Here is a 21,629-nt window from a genome sequence, read left to right as displayed (position 1 = left end):
TGGAAATAATCCGACGTCTTAAAGTGAAAGTGGCATCAAACATAATGTGGTCTGTGTCCTTAATATTGATCAAGCAACCAAAGAAAAAGAGAAAAGCAATCACAGTTTGTTAATAGCTTTAGTATAATAAGGATTAATTATATTTAATTTACACAAAGAATATTTCTGCTTGAAAGAATAAAGAAGGATGTATGCATGGTTATAAAGAATGCATACTGTATATCATCCATTGAAAAGGCTGTGTTGTACTTTAGGAAAAGTGGTTTTTATTTAATTTTAAGATATTTTTTAAATCACAGTAGTTAAATCCGTATCTGTATTGCATGTTCAGACTTTTAAATCATTTATATTAATAGGTTAATAGATGTTTTCTTCGGGAGTGTATGGGTTTGTACATTTTATTCTATTCTAAATTCTAAATTAACGCATTACAATTTAACTAAACCCATTATATTTTAGTCGACTAAAATCCAATGTGATCTCATGAGAATACGTATGCATTTGTACGTAAAGTGTAGTTCTATCATACGTACATATAATTACGTTTTATATGCGCAGAAACGTATAATACTGACGTATTTACAGAACTAAAATGTAAAATATTTACGTTATTGACAGCACAAAAACGTAATTTATTTACGTTTGAACAAATCCACCGATGTACACATTTGTACATATCACAATTTATGCATATTAAAATCGTAGCATTATGTTTTGACTCTATTGCATTCAACTGTCTTATTCATTACGTTTTCAGTCTCATTTATTGATATAATACTCATAAATATTAACATTTTGCTCGTTTCGCCTGCATAGTGTTAAACAATACACTATAAAACCTTAAAAATACATTCTTTAACTTTACTCGTTTAACCATTTTGTAATATAGTTTATTTGCCGTGAGGCACAGAAAGTGTTTTCTCCTATAAAACAAAACATAAATTCACAAAAGACATCAATATTATTAGTTTGATGTAATCCAAATCTTTAGAATCCATAGCCTACGTTGTTTACAAGAAAAAAATCCTAATTCAACCTTTTATCCAGTCGTGATCTTCGCCTCCATTCTCAGCAGCAACCGTACACGTCAAATCCCGCGCTGGTGATGAATTCAAATTCAAAGATCGCGCCCTTGAGAAGCGATACGTCGTGTTTTACGGCAGAGATATCAAATGGTCATTGGCTCTTCCCTGCCTCATCACAGATTGAGACATGAAGGACTGTGACGGTTGGTTTAGTTCTTTTGAAATAGTGCGAAGCTGCGAACTGAAGCCGGATGAACATTTTCATTGATTATTAATTTAAATTCTGCTCTGTACTTCATACAAAACTATTACAATGTTGCCAGAGAGGACTGCGACTGCAAAGCATCTTCATGTGAACGGCTTTTGGTTGCGGTTTTGACATTTTCGCAATAAATATATTATTGTGATTATACTTTTCTGTTAGTCACGTTTTTCTTCATAATTGTAACGTTAGTTTACGTAGTTTTAACGAATTGTTAGGGGTAGGTTTAGGGGTAGGAGTAGGATTGGTGGCTCAAAATATATTTTAATGCCATATTGTTAATACAACTGCCATTTCCCAACACATCTGTCCATTATGTTTTATCCTTTTTTTATATTCTGTATAAAATACACTGTAAAAAAATGTCTTGTCAAATTAACAGTAACTTACTGGCAACAATTATCCAGTACTTGCTGTATTTCATTCAACAATAAAATTACTTCAACACTAACTACAGTACTGTTAAGCATACTGTAAAATCAAATAACATTATTTTACTGTAATTTCTTACCATATTAAAGTACAGTATTACACTGTTAATTTTTAATAATACTGTATAGTATTATACAGTTATGAAATGTTATTGTATTTATTTGGTGCTACTGTGTAACCTGTAGAATATGTAGAAAATCCGTAGAAATAGAGTATTATTTAACAGTTAAAATAATATTTCTATGGATTTTCTACATATTCTACAGGTTGCACAGTAGCACTATAGGAAATAGAAAAAAGAACAATTGAAGCTTTAACTGCTCAAAGTTTATTGTGTATTTTCAAACACATTACATTTACATATATACATTTAAATACATGAATAAAATTAAATACATGAATAATAATAATGTAATATAATACAATTTAAATCATGCATGAAAATCATGAACAATCATGCGTTTCAATTCATGCAAAAATGATTATGAACAGGTAAAATAGAAAAGATTAAAGGGGCGCTATCTGATCAATCTATTAGAAAGGGGGGGGGGGCTTAAACTAGATAGTCTATTTGTTTGAGATAGACTGTCTAACTGGTCAGACTGGTCTGTTGCTGATTTTAAAGGGTTTTGGGCTCCTTTATAACTAGAGGACCAGATTTGCAGGGCTGGGAGAAATGTATAACTACACTTTAACAACTACAGACCAGTGTCATTGCTCTCTCGGTTTTCTAAAATCCTTGAAAAGTTGTTTGCTCAAAAATTAAATTTTTTTTTTAGAAAAACACAAATTATTTAATGAAAAACAATATGGCTTTAGAGATAAAAAAGATTAACTGCTTTGGCATTAATTGAACTCATAGGAAAAATTACATCTGCAACTGAGGATAAAGCAATACACAGTGGAGGTCTTCATCAACTTAAGCAAAGCATTTAAAGGGTTAGTTCACCCAAAAATGAAAATTCTGTCAGTATTTACTCACCCTCATGTTGTTCAACCCCGTAAGACATTAATTCATCTTCCGAACACAAATTAAGATATTTTTTATGAAATCTGAGAGCTGGATCACTCCTGCATACTAGTCCATAGGCTTTGGTATGATTTTTTCTTTGGTATGATTGGCTTGATTTTTGTTAACGCAAATACACACAAATGTGGCATTTTCTTTTCATCCATTATCTGTTGGTCACAAAAGTACACAAACACACATTTGAAAACAAAAACAACAACATTTGAAAGACCCACAACTGTCTAGTTTGTAATGTCAAATAATGCTACAATCAAGATGAGGCTCTATAAAAGGAGTAATTAAAACAAAGAATAAGACAAACAATACGAAAACATTAAATACAGACTTACTATTTTAATTTTGCTGTTTGGCTTGATGTGGTCATCATTTATGTATCGTCCGAGATTTTCTGTAGCTTTACTGCCATCAACACTGTATGGTGAAATATTTTAAAAACACTGTATATAAACATACCAAAATATGATGTAATTATACTTCATTAGAACATTCATTAATTTAATCTTACCAGTAAGATTGTCCCTGAAAGGAGTAGAAATATAAAAAAACTGCATCTTCAGCTGAGTAGTTTTTGAGCAGGGTCTCTCCTTCAGATCCAGCCATGTGTCTTCCAACATACTCCAGTAGGAATTCTCCTGGCTCAATATGCTTTGTGGCGATTACTCCAAAACCTAATAAATTGGGTATAAATAAGTGTAAATTAAGTATGAGAAAAGATTCATAAAGTTGTTAAGGTTGTCTAAACTGTTTTAAATGGTAGCCCTGCTTGGAAAACAAATACGATATCTACATCTAAAAGTGCAAAACTACAAAACTCATATGTATCATGACACTGAATATTGATAATTTCCATTGTTAAACAGGCCCCCGGAGTCTAACTGGCAGTTACATACAAATAATATCAAGATCACTCGCACATCTACACAATGGAGTTTAATTTGGACATCAGCAGCTAGCATAAATACAGGCAGGAAAACAGATATAAATCCACCTTTAACTGATTCAATCATGTTTTTTTGTTTCTCTTGTGTTTTTTTTTAACAGCCTGTTGTTTTTAGCTACACATTTTAAACCCAACCATTCGACATTATTTAGAGACCAAACTTAGCTTTTAATGAAGTTTTGCAAAGTCATACTGATGGCAGAATTGAATGCCGTAACTTACCTTTCTCTTCACACATTAATTTTTTCTCGAATGTGTCTTTATCTTTCCCCGAAGCAATGAAGTACAAGGCTTCCTTTTCAGGAGAAACTCTTTTGGGTCTCATTTTCCTGTGAAATATAAGAACATTTTATGCAGGATATAGTGCATATGCTAAGTAAAAAAAAAAAAAAAAAAAAAAAATAGAAAATACTCTAAAAAAAAACTCCTTAGAATTGTGTAGACAATAACTTATTGAAAAGATGACAATGTGGCTGATAATTTACTACATTTTTACTATACTTTTTATATCAAGTATTTTTATAAAATCATTTTAAAAAGAAACTGAATATCAATAATACCAATCTGCATGCACATTTACATTGTAAGAGGATGCAAAAACATTGTATAATGTTAGCATTTACAAATCATCATAAAATGAAGTTAGAATGTACAACTTACCTTTTACTTCGGAAAGAAAAAAAGTGAGATGAGAAATGGCTCAGTGCGCTTAGGATCTTGGGATCTTGTAGGTAGATAAATCTTTAAACTATAATAGAAAGATAACTCTCCAATGTAGGAAACAATCTCGTTGAAGTCTTCGAAAGTTGTGCTCTTCCAAATGCCAAACATGAAGTGTGAATTAGGAACCTGGAATAGAGAGATATACGTTCTGCTATCGGAGCAGTGATTGGGCCATCGGATAAACCACAGTTAGCCAACATTACTATTGGTTCTGTTATGCTAATGTTTTGTGATTGAAATCAAATAGCTAGATTAACATAAGGGTAGAATCTGTTGGTAAATTAGTTTTAAATCCAGTTGTAAACATCAACTGGATCAGGAAAAAGTACTTTTCATAATTAGTATTATTTTGCATGCATTTTAAATAGAGCACAGAACACAAACCTATATCAATGGCAGATAAAACATGATAAAGTTAATAAAGGAAAAGTTCAAAAATAATATCAAACTATGGGATGGTGCAGCATTTAAAGAAAGTAGGCGATATACAATTAATTTACTATTTAAAATATTTTAAAAGACAGAAAAAAGTAATTTACCACAATGTAAAAAAATAAATAAATAAAAAATCTGCTCATTTATAAATCAAATGATGTTATAGGGATGTAGCAGATTACCATGGGCATTCATATTTTTGTTGGTTTAACTAAACCTTTATACCACATCTGAAACGAAAGCTCATATTAATAGTTCCTCTTGTTGAATCTCTCAAAAAATACATGCAGAGTCCTCAGAGTGTTTTAAGTATAGGATGACTTGTTTAAGCATGTGTATTTTTAGGTCTAAGGTAAACTTTCACAGCCTGGCCTTTGAAGCCGTTCTCCATAGAGATGCTAATGTCCTGCAGGTAGTGGGGGTTGCAGCTCAGTCCACTCAGGGACTGAAAACACAGTGAGAAAGCATCCGATCACAGCCATTGGGATATGTTTCAATCAGCTCTGTAATTTAGCAGAGCTGTTTACAATACAGTCAAATCACACCACATGTATTTTTACACGTTTATATATCAATGTTTATACTTAAACACATTAACATTTTCTAAGACAGCCCTTGTTTTAGCAGGTGGGGAATAAATGAAATATGATGAGTATGTCATAAATCTTGCTTTAGTAAGCAGACACTTGAGAGCTTAATGTTACTTACTCAGACTGTTAGTATTAAACAGATATGTTAGCTCAAATACAAAAACTTATACAATTGATAATACTTGATTATACATATTTGGAATGTCTAAAACATGGATGTGGTAAATGGATCTAGGAACACAACAAAGCTAAAACCATTACTGAAACCATTTTGATTCTGTCAAAAATAATTTCTAACAATTGCACCCCTTACATGTCCAGTCAGTCCCTAATTCAATTTTTTAAGATGTTTTCAAAATATCCACAGTGTATTTTTTAATGTATGTTTGTTTTTATTTGTTGTGGCTCAGATGATGAATGGAAGTGCATGTTTATGTTATTTTTGTGTTGTTGTTTTTTTGTCCCAAAATAAGAAACCGTAAGTGAGTGCTTGTAATAACTTCCAGTTAAAAAATATTCATAATTACCGGTTGCTTACATGCGCTCCTCACAAAGATTAATACATTTTTTAGGTTAAAGAGCTAAGGATGTTAAATCCACAAATATCTTAACTGTTATCCATAAGCCAACTGCAATTAAGACATTTGATCAAGAAGTTTATGACAAAGAGAACGATATATCTAGCACAGAGAAACAACCTGTAGGAGCGGGATTTGATCAATGTGAGTGTGAGCGGCACACAAGTGGAACGTTTGCTTGGATTGGGTCGAGCGCAATGCAATCTTTGCTCAAATGCTCTGATTGGGATTAAAGATTTTTAAATAAAATGCCATAGAGAAACAGATACCATAACATTAAGATATCCACAGAACTAACCATTTAAAAAGTAAAATTCCTGTTTTTTACATAATGAACCTAAACACAAGTATTTTACTTTTAAAAATCCTATTTACTTTAACTTTTTTAACGTTTTACATCAACCACCAGTATGTAAACGTTGAATTAACTATAAAGTAAGGTGAAGTAAATGAGTGACAGCCCTTTTCACGTCCCTAAGTTGTGGCCAAAATGTTTTTCCAGCTTTTGCGAAGAGTAGAGCAGACAATATAATAAGTGCCGAAGCAAAAACAGTCGATACACTTGTTACAACTGAACAGGTTATTTACAAATAGTTGATGAATGAATCAGCTTAGATGAATAGCTTATTTACAACAACAATATGATTTTCTGTCTTAATTCTGCCTCTGATTGTTTCACTGCTAGTATATCTGCTAGTGAATTGAAGCATTTAATGTAGTCTATTAACACCTGGTCTAGCGAGATAAAAACATGCAGGAAGTTACTAAACTGCAATCACCTGTGATTATCATATGTAAAGGCAAATTTACCTTGAATGTAAATCGTTAACCACACATTCCAAAAGAATAGTTTTAAGCACTATGTCAATGAAAGGATATTGCTGTTTTTTGTAACTAAAACAACTCAATTCACACTAGTGAAGCTGCTACTATATGGCTACTTCACATCTGGGTCATTCACCCTTCTCAGTGTTTATTTTGCGATAATAGACGGCTGGATGTAGCCTACATCCCTTACTCACTTTACTAACTAACCAACAAATTATTTAAATAACAAAAAAAAGTTAGTAAAACTTAATGTTAGTAAAAAAATAAGTGGTTGGTTCATTTTCATTAATTTGGTTAAAAAACAATATTAATAAATGGAAACTTATAAAGTGCTACCCATTTTCAATGAGGTTGTGTTTTTTAAGAGTTACTATAAACTTATAAACGGTTGTGTTTTTATGAGCTCATATGAATAAGATAAATACACTTAATTAATGTATTATAATAGCATTGGTTACTTCAGATTACTGAATGCATTAAATTACCGACATTAAAGGAATAGTTCACTTTGAAATTAATTTTTGATATGTTTTATCTTCCCTCAAGGGCATCCGAGATGTAGGTGTCTTTGTTTCCACAGTATTTTCAATTTTGACATTTTTTGGTCAAACCGTTCTTGTCTATCAGTCCAACACTATCTCACGACCAATTCCAACGCATTCTCACCCCAAGGCGTCACCTTTGACCATGCTTCAATATTTGACGTTTTAGGCGCCCTTTAGCGTCACTTACATGACGCGATCCTACGGCGTCATCTAACTGACGCTAAAGGAAAGCGTCAGTTAGAGGACGCGGTTAGGTTTAGGTGTGGGGTGGGGGTAGGGTACACGCGATCCTAGGGCGTCATCTGACTGACGCTAAAGGGCGCCTAAAGCGTCAGATATTGAAGCATGTCCAAATGCTTCCCAAGGCGTCAATTAAGTGACGCCTTGGGGGTGAGAATGGGCTGCCAATTCGTACGAATTTGACGCATGATTAAAAAGTGTCTAATTCGTACTAATTCGTACGACCTCACTCGTACTAATTCCTACGATTTTTCTAAACCCACGTGATGGTTAGGTTTAGGGGCGGGGTCAGGGGTAGGTCATTCGTACGAATTCATACGAATTGGCCAATTCGTAAAATATGTACGATTTAGCAAAATCGTATTAATTCGTACGTGTGAGGTCGTATGAATTGTTACGAATTAGCCACTTTTTAATCATTCGTCGAATTCGTACGACTTGGTCGTGAGATCGGGTTGATCAGTCATACACTGGAGGTGAAGGGGGTCCACCAAAGAGCAGCACAGAGAAGTCCAAACCGCAATGGAAGACGATTTCGGGATATCTAAATATGTTTAGTAAAAGGTAAAACTTCCGAAATCTCTGTGTAAATATTGAGTGACGTCACACGCAAGCGATCACTTCCGGCGTAACATTGAACTGATTCAGTTCGGTTCAGTTGGACATTGAACAACTGATTCAGATCACTGTGATTACACGAGGTAAAACGATATAAATACTGTTGGTTTTCTCACACAAACCGCTCATTTCGTGTCTTAGGCCATCAATGTGTACTTACATTTACGAGTCATTAAATCATGTTTAATTTGGACTTCTCTGTGCATGCTTTTTGGTGGACCCCCTTAGCCTCCAGTGTATGACTGATAGACAACAACGGTTTGACTGAAAAATGTCAAAATTGAAAATACTGTGGAAACAAAGACACCTACATCTTGAATGCCCTTGAGGTAAGCTAAAACATATCAAAAATTAATTTCAAAGTGAACTATCCCTTTAAGAAAGTACTGGACCATGTGTTGTTTATTTGGAGTTCCATGCATATTTAATCTAGTTCACTGTTTACTCACCAATACATTGGTATAACCCCAATTAATTTACTATTTAAAAGATTTTAAAAGACAGAAAAAAGTAATTTACCACAATGTAAAAAAATAAATAAATAAAAAATCTGCTCATTTATAAATCAAATGATGTTATAGGGATGTAGCAGATTACCATGGGCATTCATATTTTTGTTGGTTTAACTAAACCTTTATACCACATCTGAAACGAAAGCTCATATTAATAGTTCCTCTTGTTGAATCTCTCAAAAAATACATGCAGAGTCCTCAGAGTGTTTTAAGTATAGGATGACTTGTTTAAGCATGTGTATTTTTAGGTCTAAGGTAAACTTTCACAGCCTGGCCTTTGAAGCCGTTCTCCATAGAGATGCTAATGTCCTGCAGGTAGTGGGGGTTGCAGCTCAGTCCACTCAGGGACTGAAAACACAGTGAGAAAGCGTCCGATCACAGCCATTGGGATATGTTTCAATCAGCTCTGTAATTTAGCAGAGCTGTTTACAATACAGTCAAATCACACCACATGTATTTTTACACGTTTATATATCAATGTTTATACTTAAACACATTAACATTTTCTAAGACAGCCCTTGTTTTAGCAGGTGGGGAATAAATGAAATATGATGAGTATGACAATAAATCTTGCTTTAGTAAGCAGACACTTGAGAGCTTAATGTTACTTACTCAGACTGTTAGTATTAAACAGATATGTTAGCTCAAATACAAAAACTTATACAATTGATAATACTTGATAATACATATTTGGAATGTCTAAAACATGGATGTGGTAAATGGATCTAGGAACACAACAAAGCTAAAACCATGATATGATTTTCTATCTTTTAACTTATTTATATTTTTAAACATAAACGAGGATATTGTAGAGATTACCATATTGTTGTTTTACTGTCTACCTCTCAGCAACAAAAACTAGTGATTGAATGTGTATGTATGTAAATATTCACTGATTCAAAAAAATAAACAAGGTCCTATACACTTGGCATTAACTTATATATTTTTTTAGATACAATCATATTGGGACAATGATATACAGATGTAATCAGGATCTGAATGAGTTTGATCTTGTCTACTTTCGGCCATGATGATTGCAAACGAGGATGAAATAAAAGCTGTATTTAAATGGAGCAGTCCAGTTTATTTAAAGTACATTGGTAAAACCACAATGAGCTGAAAAACCATACACTGATAAGAACCGACAAAAAAGGAACAAAACACAGACAGAAACCTAACACTTTCAAGTAGGTTGAAATCCAATCACACATGGTGACATACACGTTTAAAGTGACCATGTGTAAACAGCCATTTGTCTTTTTAATTTCTTGTGATCAGATTGATGAAAATTCATGTTAATAACAGGTGTAAATGTGGCTCGATGTACATAATTTTCTTAGATTTTTAATTAAATTCATTATTGCTGTTGTTTTGTTTTGGTGTAAGACTACCCCAGGTGAAATACACCAATATGAAATTAACAGGAGTAAAAATGTATTGTTAATTGTTAAACGGTAATTGTAACAGGACTTTTAATGACTTACATAAAATGTTGCAGACAAAATAATCTGAAAGTTATATGTTGTTTATTTCTTTGGGACATTTAAAATAAATATATTTTATTAAAACTAATCTGAAGTAAATAATAAGATCTATCACAAAATCTATGTTATAACTAAGTCTTAAATTTACTTTTATATTTGTTTTTGTTTTTTTTGTTTCTTTTGTTTTTTGCAGTGTATAAGGTCAAAATTTTCTTGATTGACACTGGGCTAGTCCAATCACATCTTTAATCACCTCCCCCTCTGGGCTAAGAGAGCGTGCAGTGTCAGTGAGTATCTGTCAAAATAGTCAGAGCGATGGAGAAGAAACACAAGGAATGTGCAGAGAAATGGCGTGAAAAAAAAAAAAAGAAACCGCCTTCAGTGTCTGATTAGGAGTGAGGGGGATCATGAGAGACATTGAGTGTAGAGAACTGTTTGTTAGAGATATTTGACAATTACGCATTTTATTAGAATTATAATGAGAGTATAAGACCCGTTTGTAAACCATGTTTTTTGTCAAAATAAAAGCTGAATGCCGTTTCCATCAAAATAAAAGATAATGTTTTTATATCTCTTTCAAGTTACAGAAATTAGTTCTAAGCTAATAATGAAAGTTGCTTTTATTTTTCAGTGCATGTGTTTTACAATATATGGCTATAACTGTCTTGTGATTAATATTATAACTATGATTAATTATGTATTATGTAATGTAGACAGACACTATATCCCAACTAAAAGAGTTTTGAGTTTTTCTTTGTTCAATTTGCACACTGAATATGGGTTGGAGCTCTTAAATTTGAACTCTCAAAGTGCACCAGATTGATGAATTTAACATTAAAGGGTTAGTTCACCCAAAAATGAAAATTCTGTCAGTATTTACTCGCCCTCATGTTGTTCCAAACCCCGTGAGACCTTCGTTCATCTTCGGAACACAAATTAAGATATTTAAGATATTAAGATCGCTCCTGCATACAGTCCATAGGCTTCTTGAGGGAATGACTCTTGATGGCATAGAAAAGTCATTAAAGACATCGTTAAAATAGTCCAAGTGACTACAGCGGCTCAATCTTAACTTTATCAAACGACGAGAACACTTTTGTGTGCAAAAAAACAACAAAAATAACAACTTTATTTCAACTATTGGTTTATTTCTCCCTCTGCGCGAGTCAGGTTACTAGTTTAATAGCGTAAGCTTCTGTTATTATACGTCACACGCATCACACACACATGACCAGCGTCGGCCAATAGTGAGCCTTCGTGTGACGTAGCTCTACGCAATCACACTACGTTAACTGACTACAGGCCCATGGAGAAGGAAGTGAATAATTGAAATAAAGTCGTTATTTTTGTTTGTTTTTGTGCACAAAAATATTCTCGTCGTTTGATAAAGTTAAGATTGAGCCCCTGTAGTCACTTGGACTATTTTAACGATGTCTTTAATGACTTTTCGGGGACAGCAAGTGTCATTCCCTCAAGAAGCCTACGGACTGTATGCAGGAGCGATCTTAATATCTTAAATATCTTAATTTGTGTTCCGAAGATGAACGAAGGTCTTACGGGGTTGGAACAACATGAGGGTGAGTAAATACTGACAGAATTTTCATTTTTGGGTGAGCTAACCCTTTTTAAAGCATGCCCCCGAACCCCCCTAGAGGGACAGAGGTGCGCTGACCAATACTATATTTCATTTATTCGGTTTGGTCATTTACAGATCATTCAATCAATCAATCAAAACATTCGAAACATAAACAGGGATTAAAGTTCTCCGTCGCTTCGACGGATTTCCTTTAATTGCAGCGGGTCTATGACGGATATCCATCAATTGCAGGGTTCCCGTCTGTCCTTATGTCTTAAATTAACTTTTCATAATTTTAAGGCCGTAAATAGGCTTTCATTTCGCAAACAGTGTGATAAATGTCTTAATTTTAGTTTGAATAGGTCTTAAATTAAGGAAAGATGATGCGTATTCACCCTGCTGAGGGGGGATGTGATAAAGCCTGAGTGGAGCGAAAGCACGTTACTCTCTCCACTCTAAGCATTCTGTAATCACTTTGCTTATGGTCCACTCCGGTTTTTCAATTCCCGCTCACGGAAAAACTGCTCCCTGGACCCTGTTCACTCAATCTTGTCAGGCGAGGCCACAGCTCGTTTGCTGCGGTCCCATGATAGAAAACAGAACGTGGGTCAATATTGGTCGTTTCTCAATACCAAGTACAAAAACTTCGGACTTGCGTCCTTGGTAGTTCGGACTTGCCAAGTTCGACTCGGGAGAACAAACTCCCGAGGACGAGAGGACGCTGCTAACAGCGCGTTCTTGATCGCGTCACTCAGCACGCGGCTACTCCGGTTATCAACTCGGCCTTTTTTCATCAACACCACTGTGCCTCTTTTCATTTATAAATGAACATAATTATTATCAAAAACATATAAATGGCCACACAAATGTGGTTCAGGCAACGCACATTGATTATAATATATTTATAACAACACGAAATATAGCTAAAACACAAACCTGCTTCTTTTTGTTTTCATTTTAAAAATATATAACATTATTTATCATTAAAACTGACATTTAACAAACAGACAGGGTTGTGTCGTTTTATTGTATTATGCGTACACATACAGTGAAGAGAATGAATAGTAATATAATATTTTATATATTTTAGAATATATAAAATTACACAACCATGTCTCTTTTTTTGTTAAATGTCAGTTTTAATGCTAATATCCCGTTCAAAAGTATAAGTACCCTAATAGGTAGGCTATAATAAGCTATACAATGAGAAATAAAGCAAACAATTCAGTTAAACATAAGTAGGCTCTCTAATAGGCTACAAAGTTAAAGTTAAATAGCCTACATAATAAAGTTATAAAACTTCACTTAAATAAAATAAAATAAAAACATGCACTGAAAACTTATGTATATGGTTGATTATTTGTCAAGATAAGTAATTGTTTTTCATAGATTAAAATAGCTTTTAAATTACGCAAACTGGCAATATTATATTGGTTTTAAACATCTCCCCTTAAAACGCTATTGGTCTCGACTATTTAAATAAAGTTACAGGAATTTGACTTGGCCTGAAAAAAATTTCAGTCAGAAGAATTTTTTTCACTTTAATCCCTGCATAAATACTATAGACGACCAGGTGCAGGCAGAAGCTAAAGCTTATTATGCCTGCCCTTAACTTTAGAATGAAATGTAACTTATTAATGACAACATCTGTTCATAAAAATAACATTAACACTTTCGTGAACCATTGTCCACACCAGAAGCAAGCCTGTCTAATTCATTTTTATTCTTTTATAGTTTTCCAATGTTATTCTCTTGTAATATTTTTTAAACTGAAAAATAGATGTGGCTTGTTTTAACTCATTACAACAGCTATTCCACAATTTAACTCCTTTATTTGATAAACAGTGTTCTCTTAATGTAGAATGTACTTGTGGTTGGTTAAATATACATAATCCTCTAAGATCATATTTACTTTCTCGTTGGGAAAATAATAATTGCAAACATTTAGGAGTTTTATTATATTTGACTTGATAAATAAATTTTAACGTGTACAAATCGACAAAATCATAAAACTTTAAAATTTTTGATTGATGAAACAGTAAATTACTTGGTGCATTGTATGGGGCATAATTAATTTATCTAATAACCTTCTTTTGTAATAAAAAGATTGGATTAGTTCTAGTTTTGTATGTATTTCCCCAAATTTCAATACCATACATTAAGTATGGTGTAACAAGTGAAGTATAAAGTAAATGTAATGCATTTTTACTCAAGATATACTGCAACTTGTACAAAATTGCAATCATTTTAGATACTTTCTTCTGAACATTAAAAATATGCGGTTTCCATGTCATTTTACAATCAATAATTACTCCAAGAAATTTTATATGATTTACTCTTTCTAAAATATTTTTATTAATAGTAATCCTGATCTCATTATTTAACTCTTTATTACTAAATACCATGAATTTCGTTTTATTTAAATTTAGTGACAATTTATTTAAATCAAACCAATTCTTTAGTTTGTACAATTTTTTCTCTACCACCAACACAAGCTCTGTAAGATTTGGGTCAGAACAATAAATTGTTGTATCATCCGCGAAAAGAATAAAATTTAAAACATCCGACACTTTGCATATATCGTTTATATATAACAAAAATAACTTAGGGCCCAAAACAGAGCCTTGCGGAACGCCACAATTAATGTGGCGTTAATATACAGTTAATATATAAACATCTTGTGAGAAAGACTGGTATTGCCAATGCAATTGGAGAATTGTATTTTAAACTTAGTAGTTATTTCATCTCACTCATTAGATGGGGTTGGTGGTTTTAATAGGAGTTGTTGGTATACATATTCAAGGGCGTACACAGTTCAGTTGTGTGTATGTTTATATGTAGTGGGCCAGTCTGGGCCAAAATGCCCAGGCCGATTTTTTTTGTCCCAGTCCAGCCCTGGGCGGACTGATAATACTGGAGCACCAACTAGCGTTCATGACTTTTTTTTACAGTCTATACCTCAGCTAATAAAAAAAAAAAGCAGTGAACATGAACGAAGACGCTGACGAGACCCCTTCGGTTGGTCCTGTGGATGGGAAATTTAGTTATAAGAACGAACCGATGGAAGCGTCATTAAGAGCATGGTTGTTGTGTGCAAGCTATGCAACAAGGAATTCGCATATCACATCGACCCTCAAGTTTCACCTCAACGCAAAACATATACAATTGCACTGGTCTGTTGGATTTGGTTGAACAAAAATAAACAATATTTTGTTGCTTAAGCTTATGTATTCAGTCATTATTAAATGATATACTAAAAATCCATGTGAGAAAAAATCTTCTCACTGTTCTCAGTTCAAATATTTATGCAATTAAAATGCGCTTAATTTCGATTTATTAATTACAAAGCCTCTAATTAATTAGATTTTTTTTTAATCGAGTCCCGGCCCTAAAAATAATATATATAATTTACTCACACATTCTAAGTGATCTTATGAACCACTGACAACTCCTAAATAACTGGTTTGTAAATAATGCTATACTTCATTTAGATGTAAATTGATCATTAATAAAGTATGAAAATACAATTATTAAACACATTATAGATATGCTATTAAAACAAGAAAAAAAAACATTTATAGCTGTATTTACATATATACTGCTTATTAATGTATTTTAATGCTTAATAAATGGTGAATTATCAGTTCACTAATGCTTAACTAATGATTAATACCATGCAGTTATTATAAAGTTACTGAAAGTTCCTATAAGCAGCCAGTTCACCAGCAGCTCTACAGTCTCAGAGCCTCTGGGACAGCAAGGCATTCAGACAATAGAGAAGTGTGAACGACGTGTGTTAATGGGCCATTGCAGTTCTTGCTCCAGCCTACAGGAGCGCTGCTGAGTATGGGCTTAAACACACACACACTCGCAAGTCCCCACTTGGTCAAAAATGTAAAAAATTCACCAGAGCGTTTTTTAGTTGATTTTAACATGTTTTAAGGCATAACTAACAGGGGACTTGAAAAATGTCCCCACTTCGCTCGGCGGTCCCCTGTTGGTGAGTGTGTAACGACACCAAAGTCCCCTCTTAGATAGGTAGACAAGTACACACACACACACACACACACACACACACACACACACACACACACACACACACACACACACTGCTCTCAGACATCCACACATACTCTGAAACATAATTTTAGATCATTGAGCCATTAAAATGCTTCTTAAACGCACTCCATACTGCCCCCTAGTGGAAACCAGGAAAATAAGGTGCATTTCCACCCATATTAAATACATATGTAGTGACATCATCTGGTGGAATACACTATATAATGCAAATATAATGCTTTTGCTTCACAATGAAAGGATGTTTGAGCAAAAATCATGTTTCAGGTATTAATGACAGCCTCGGATTTAAACGTTTTAATGGGTTTCAATGGGCCATTTTGGTCTTTATGGTGCTGAGTGTTACTATTTGATCTACACAGTGTGTGTTATATATATATTTTGCTAAATGGGATCACATTTTTTACATTTATCCAAAAAGTCACAATTTTGCCAAATTACATACCGTTTGCATTAAAACAGTCAAAATGGTCAAAGAAATTAAACTGCAAAAGACCAAAAATGTCCCTAATGCAGCATAAGGGTTAAGTTAGCAGCTATTCATCATCGTGTGAATTACTGTGGCTTCAGCTCCTACATATTCTTCAGTTATTGAAAAACTGTTGATTTAATTACCTTCAACAAAATGGAAAATCATTAACAAGACCTTTCTTTCAAAATGTATTCTGTAAATGTATATTTTCATTGGCTACATAAATCTGTAACATTTTAATAAAAATAGTCAAGCATAGAATCAGCTTTGCGCTCATGTCAAGGATCAGCCCAAGGGAAATGCGGATGTTTAGGAAAGTGTTACTGTGAGTTTTTGTGGTTTAGAAGAGAATAAAATCAAAGGCGTCTGTAACATATTGCTTTATTTGTTGTGAAAGATGGCTTTTTAAACTTTAGATTTAGACTTTACATTTAGATTTTTAAACTTAAGTTTTTTTTTTATTTTACCTTTATTTGATATTTCATGCAATGTGTATTCTTCTGCAGCAAGGTCAGTTCACAGCACTTGTGTTGGACTGTTGCATGCTGTCACATGCAGATATGAGCGTGATCTAGGGGTTTCACAACTACTGATTTTTGCTAGTCGACTAGTTTTGCATAACAGTCGACGACTAGTCGACTAGTCGTTAAATGGTTTATTCTAGGGGTGTGCGACAACACGAATAATAAATGTCTCCACGATCTGCTTTTGAAGAAATATGGTAGTAGTAGTATCGTGTTACAGTGCATTCTATCAGTTCTGGCGCCTCTCAACTGTACAACGCGACGTAGCCTACACATCACACGTTAAGGAATAGGTACGGGACACTGCAATTCACAAAAGTTCATTGTTTGCATAAGCCTTGCCGGTTAAACATTTAATTCACGCGCTGTTCTAACGTGCGCTTTCCTGAGCGCGCGGCATATCCCCGACGCTCACAGGCGCCTGTCAAACAGCGCCTGAATACTGGACTAAGTTATCTTTCAAGTCTTATTATGCTAATACTGTTAAATACACACAATGTTTACATAAACAGAATTGGCTATGTCTAAAGTGCAGCCTCCCCATATAGAAAGTGAAAGCAAACATTTGAGAGAAAATCTGGTGTAGGATAATATGCGTCTATATTAAACACGTCGCGTGCTGGTCTAAAGTACTCGTATTTTCCGCACTATAAAGCGCACTTAAAAGCCTTTAACTTTCTCAATCCGGCCTTTTCTCAAGCTTTATAATCCGGAGCGCATTATATATGGATCAATTGCTCGCGCTCGTGTCCATCTTATGCCCGCTTTGTCACACGGCCAGTTCAACCTCGTTAAAATATCTCCCGCTCACGAGCGCTCTCTCTAACACACACACGAACAGACACTGCTGTCAGCAGGCTGCGAATGTAAGTTACGTGCCCGCCCCAGCGCGCTCACGCTTACTAAATAAACGCCTCACCTCCGACGCCGCGCACTCGCTGCATTCCCTTTAGCACATCTAGTGGATGCATAATGCAAACCCAGTCAAACGTTTGAAAAATGTTCTAAAATAGGTCATTGAAGGTGCGCCTTATAGTGCTTATAGTATATAGTACTGTCGCTTGTATTTAAAGGGATAGTTAACAAAAAAAATATATCTATATATATATGTCATCATTTTGTTTCCGACTAGTCGACTAAGGCCAACAGCGCCAACTAGTGGTTGTGTCAGTCGACTAGTCGACTAGTTGATGAAACCCCTAGCGTGATCTTGTTATTGTGCAGACGTGTCGAGTCTCTGCTGTGTCGGGGGGCTAATCCGAATGGGATCATCCGGGACGGCGTGGCAGCGGTTCATCTGTCTTCAGGTAAAGAGTCCGAGAAAGGACTGCGTTGCCTGAAACTCCTCCTTCAGCATGGAGCCGACCCGAACCTCAGGTCAGTTACACCGTTAGACATGAGTGGTGCACTGCCATGCGAGGATCATATCAGTTACACGCTCGCTTTATAGGAATGCTTGTCTATGATTGGTCATTCACGCCATTCAGTTTAATAATAGAATAATACCCATGGCAAAGAAGTATTACTGAACATGTTTCCTACATAGCTGTGTTGAAGATTAAGTTGTTGTTTTTGTTTTTTAGGAGTAGTGAGGATCTGACTCCATTGCATATTGCTGCATCTTGGGGATGTTTTCAGAATCTCAGATTACTCTTAAGAAACGGTGGAAACCCAAACCTCACTGATCAAGTAAAGCATTCAGTGCATTCACATCTCCAGTACTGACCAGTATAGATCTAAACATTTAACTCTGTTTTTTAAATTAAGTGAAAGCTATAAGTGCCTTTTAAATTTTTTTTTATTGACATTTTTTTATACAGTTGCTGAATGGGGAACCTTATAAAAGTGTTTACTTTATTTCTAGGATGGGAATAAACCATCTGATCTGGCAGAACAGGAGGAGAACAGTAAATGTGCTAGTCTTCTTCAAGAGTATGAATCCCACACATCCAAAGAGGAACACGATGTACCCAAATTTCAATATTGTAAGATTTTTTGTTGTTACCAGTTAAGTTATTTATCACAGTTCCATCCCCTACTCTACATATTTCACTGTTCCCTGTTCCCTGTGCAGTTCATTTACATTTATTCATTTAGCTGATGCTTTTATCCAAAGCGACTTACAATTGCTATACAGTAGGTAGACAACCAGAATGTGGTAAAAGTTAAGGTGTATTTGCTGCCTTTGGCCGCTAAGAGGCGCTACAATCACAGACTTTGAAAAAGTGTCAATTTTTTGTGTAATCTTCAGCTGCTTTCAGAGCAATTGAAAGATGGTAGCAGATTAATTCAAGTGAAAAAATGTAGTTAAATTAATTACTTAATCACAATACTGAAATTAAATTGAAAAAATAATGAAACCTTAAAACATTGCAGTCGAAACAGCCTAATAGGCTACATCAATGAGGCTGTCACTTAACTGTCACCGTCCCACAGGTGGGACGTTTGCCACTATATTTTTAAAACAATAATATCTTCGTAAATACCTTAAATAATATTGACAAACTATATATCATTTGAAAGCTTACAATCTCTAGTTTCCATATTTGGTGACTGATTTTCAAAATATATTACAGAGGAGCCATAATTTATCAATATAAAACAAGAATATTTTCATACTCATAAGGCGTGTTCAGACCTTTATTTTAAAATAGCAGTAAACATGAAAAATCATGAAAAAATGGTAGATACCTCAGTTTGTTTTCATGCCAAAAGTTCAAAAGATAGAATCCATTCAATTATTTTGGAAAAAAAAGGTCTGACAAGTTTGAAATATCAAGAAAAAAATAATAAATTCACCATTTGTGACGTGTCAGCTAGCTATGACTTACATGCGTGTTCTTTGTATGTGTTTCTTAGAGGTTCAATTCATATCAAAATCTGCCAAACTTCCCATGCTACTTCTGAATAGGATCTCTACTTCAGAAATTGTATGAAAATTGTGAAAATAATGGTTCATATCACTCAAAACACGAATGGAAATGCAGACGCCCTTATATGGGCAGTAATGGAGTCTGATTGTGCCCTAGTAAAAAAGTTTGGTACTGCGCTCAAACAAAATCTTACTGAAAGCTCATTTTTTGAGATATCAACCTAAAATTTGAAACACAACTTGTTCAGATTTTTGGCTTTGATCTTTCTGCCATTTTAGAGTAGCCCAGGTTTTGAAAATATATATTTTATGTAAAATATGAATAATTAATATTTTTACATTGTACATTTCCATACACTCAAACTTCTATAACTTATTTTCTGTTTCGCTTTCTTAATTTATTTCACTTCTACAAAAATCTGCCAAATGTCTTCTTTAAAACAAGACCAATCATATGTCTATATTCCAAAGCATTCTTGAGTTACAACCATTTAAGTTCGAAATGTGCATTTTCATGTCTATTCAAAAAAAGGGGGGGGGGTGACAGTTAACAGGATAATCGTATAAGACAACAATGCAATAGCAGTCTAGCGATAGCTGAGTGGTAAACATCCATCCACAACCTCATAGACCTCCTATCGACGCGAGATCGAACCTCGTTACTGTTGGTCGACAGCTTCTATGTTTTAGCCTTGAAGTTTAAATAGATAGCTGTTTATTAGTGAGTATATTAACTGTTTATTTACTTAAAGTGTCCGACATAATTTGCCACTTCTCACTGAGAGCTGAGAAAGGCCAACAAGGAAGAAAAGGAATAGTCGAATAAAGTCGTTATTTTTGTTTGTTTTTTTCGCACAAAAATTCTCGTCGCTTGATAAACTTATAGTTGAGCCACTGTAGTCACATGGGATATTTAAACATTTTCTTCATTGACTTTCTGGGCCGTCAAGAGCTAGTCCCTTAGGCAGCCAATGTGGTAGTGAGACAGCTCTCAAATTAAATCAAAAATATCTTCATTTGTGTTCCGAAGATGAACGAAGGTCTTACGGGGTTGGTACAGCATGGGGGTGAGTAATTAATGACTTAATTTTCATTTTTGGGTGAACTAACCCTTTAAGTGAACTTTAACAGTTGGGGAATAGATTGCATGTGTAACAGTAGGCTACATTGGATCCGTGCATCAGCTCTTAAAGTGCAAGCAGCCCAATAAACTGCTGCAGTGTGTCATTAAAGGGATAGTTCATTTTGGAATTAAGGGCATCCAAGATGTAGGTGTCAAACCGTTCTTGTCTGTCAGTCAAACCTTGGGTTCTTCCAAGGTTTTTCTTTTTCTCCATTGGGTCTCCTGATGGAGTTTTAGGACACCATTAGGCCACTTTATGGAGTTTTTCGGTTGCCTTTGGCTTGCTCAGTTGGGGGTATTCAAATTAATTAACCAATCATTAATATCCTTGATTAGATCTACCAAACAGGGATGTTTTTCCACTAAGAAACAAACATTGTTATTATGTTTTGATTGATACTGTGAAGCTGCTTTAATGCAATCTATATTGTGAAAAGCGTTAAATAAATATACTTGACTTGACCTGATATAATGGAGGTAAATGGGGTCCACCTCAAAGAGCATGCACAGAGAAGTCCAAATTAAACATGATTTAATGACTTGTAAATGTAAATACACATTCATTGATGGCCTAAGACACGAAACAAGCGGTTTGTGTGAGAAAACGAACCGTATTTATATCGTTTTTACCGCTTGTAATCCTAGTCGGTCCAAGTGATCTGAGGGCGCGCAAGCGCCTGAAGTGATCTCTCACGCGGTTGTGAAAAAAAATCAACGTTGTTTGTTGATATATCGAAATCGTC

At 34.4% G+C, this 21,629-nt stretch overlaps 1 protein-coding gene and 1 long non-coding RNA gene across 3 annotated transcripts in view; one reads left to right on the top strand and one right to left on the bottom strand.

The window, feature by feature from the left end:
• ankle1 (ankyrin repeat and LEM domain containing 1) overlaps positions 1–21,629 on the top strand; it is a 72,223-nt gene that overhangs the window by 17,920 nt on the left and 32,674 nt on the right. For both annotated transcript variants that reach the window (XM_039654214.2, XM_039654211.2), the window contains exons 2-4: positions 18,116–18,268; positions 18,475–18,580; positions 18,756–18,876. In XM_039654214.2, coding sequence (XP_039510148.2) covers positions 18,116–18,268; positions 18,475–18,580; positions 18,756–18,876 — 380 coding nt within the window. The remainder of the gene's footprint in view (positions 1–18,115; positions 18,269–18,474; positions 18,581–18,755; positions 18,877–21,629) is intronic.
• On the bottom strand, positions 1,772–4,484 carry LOC148970966 (uncharacterized). The gene is made up of 5 exons (XR_016147345.1): positions 4,350–4,484; positions 3,912–4,018; positions 3,255–3,417; positions 3,079–3,160; positions 1,772–2,898 (listed from the first exon to the last, which is right to left on the bottom strand). It is a non-coding gene; the product is annotated as an uncharacterized LOC148970966 (long non-coding RNA).

This window comes from Pimephales promelas, chromosome 18 (assembly GCF_988280905.1).
Source record: "Pimephales promelas chromosome 18, fPimPro1.hap1.1, whole genome shotgun sequence".
In the NCBI taxonomy this organism is placed as follows: domain Eukaryota; kingdom Metazoa; phylum Chordata; class Actinopteri; order Cypriniformes; family Leuciscidae; genus Pimephales; species Pimephales promelas.
The sequence above is the reverse complement of the archived record's forward strand: the minus strand, read 5'-3'. Positions and strand labels throughout refer to the sequence as shown.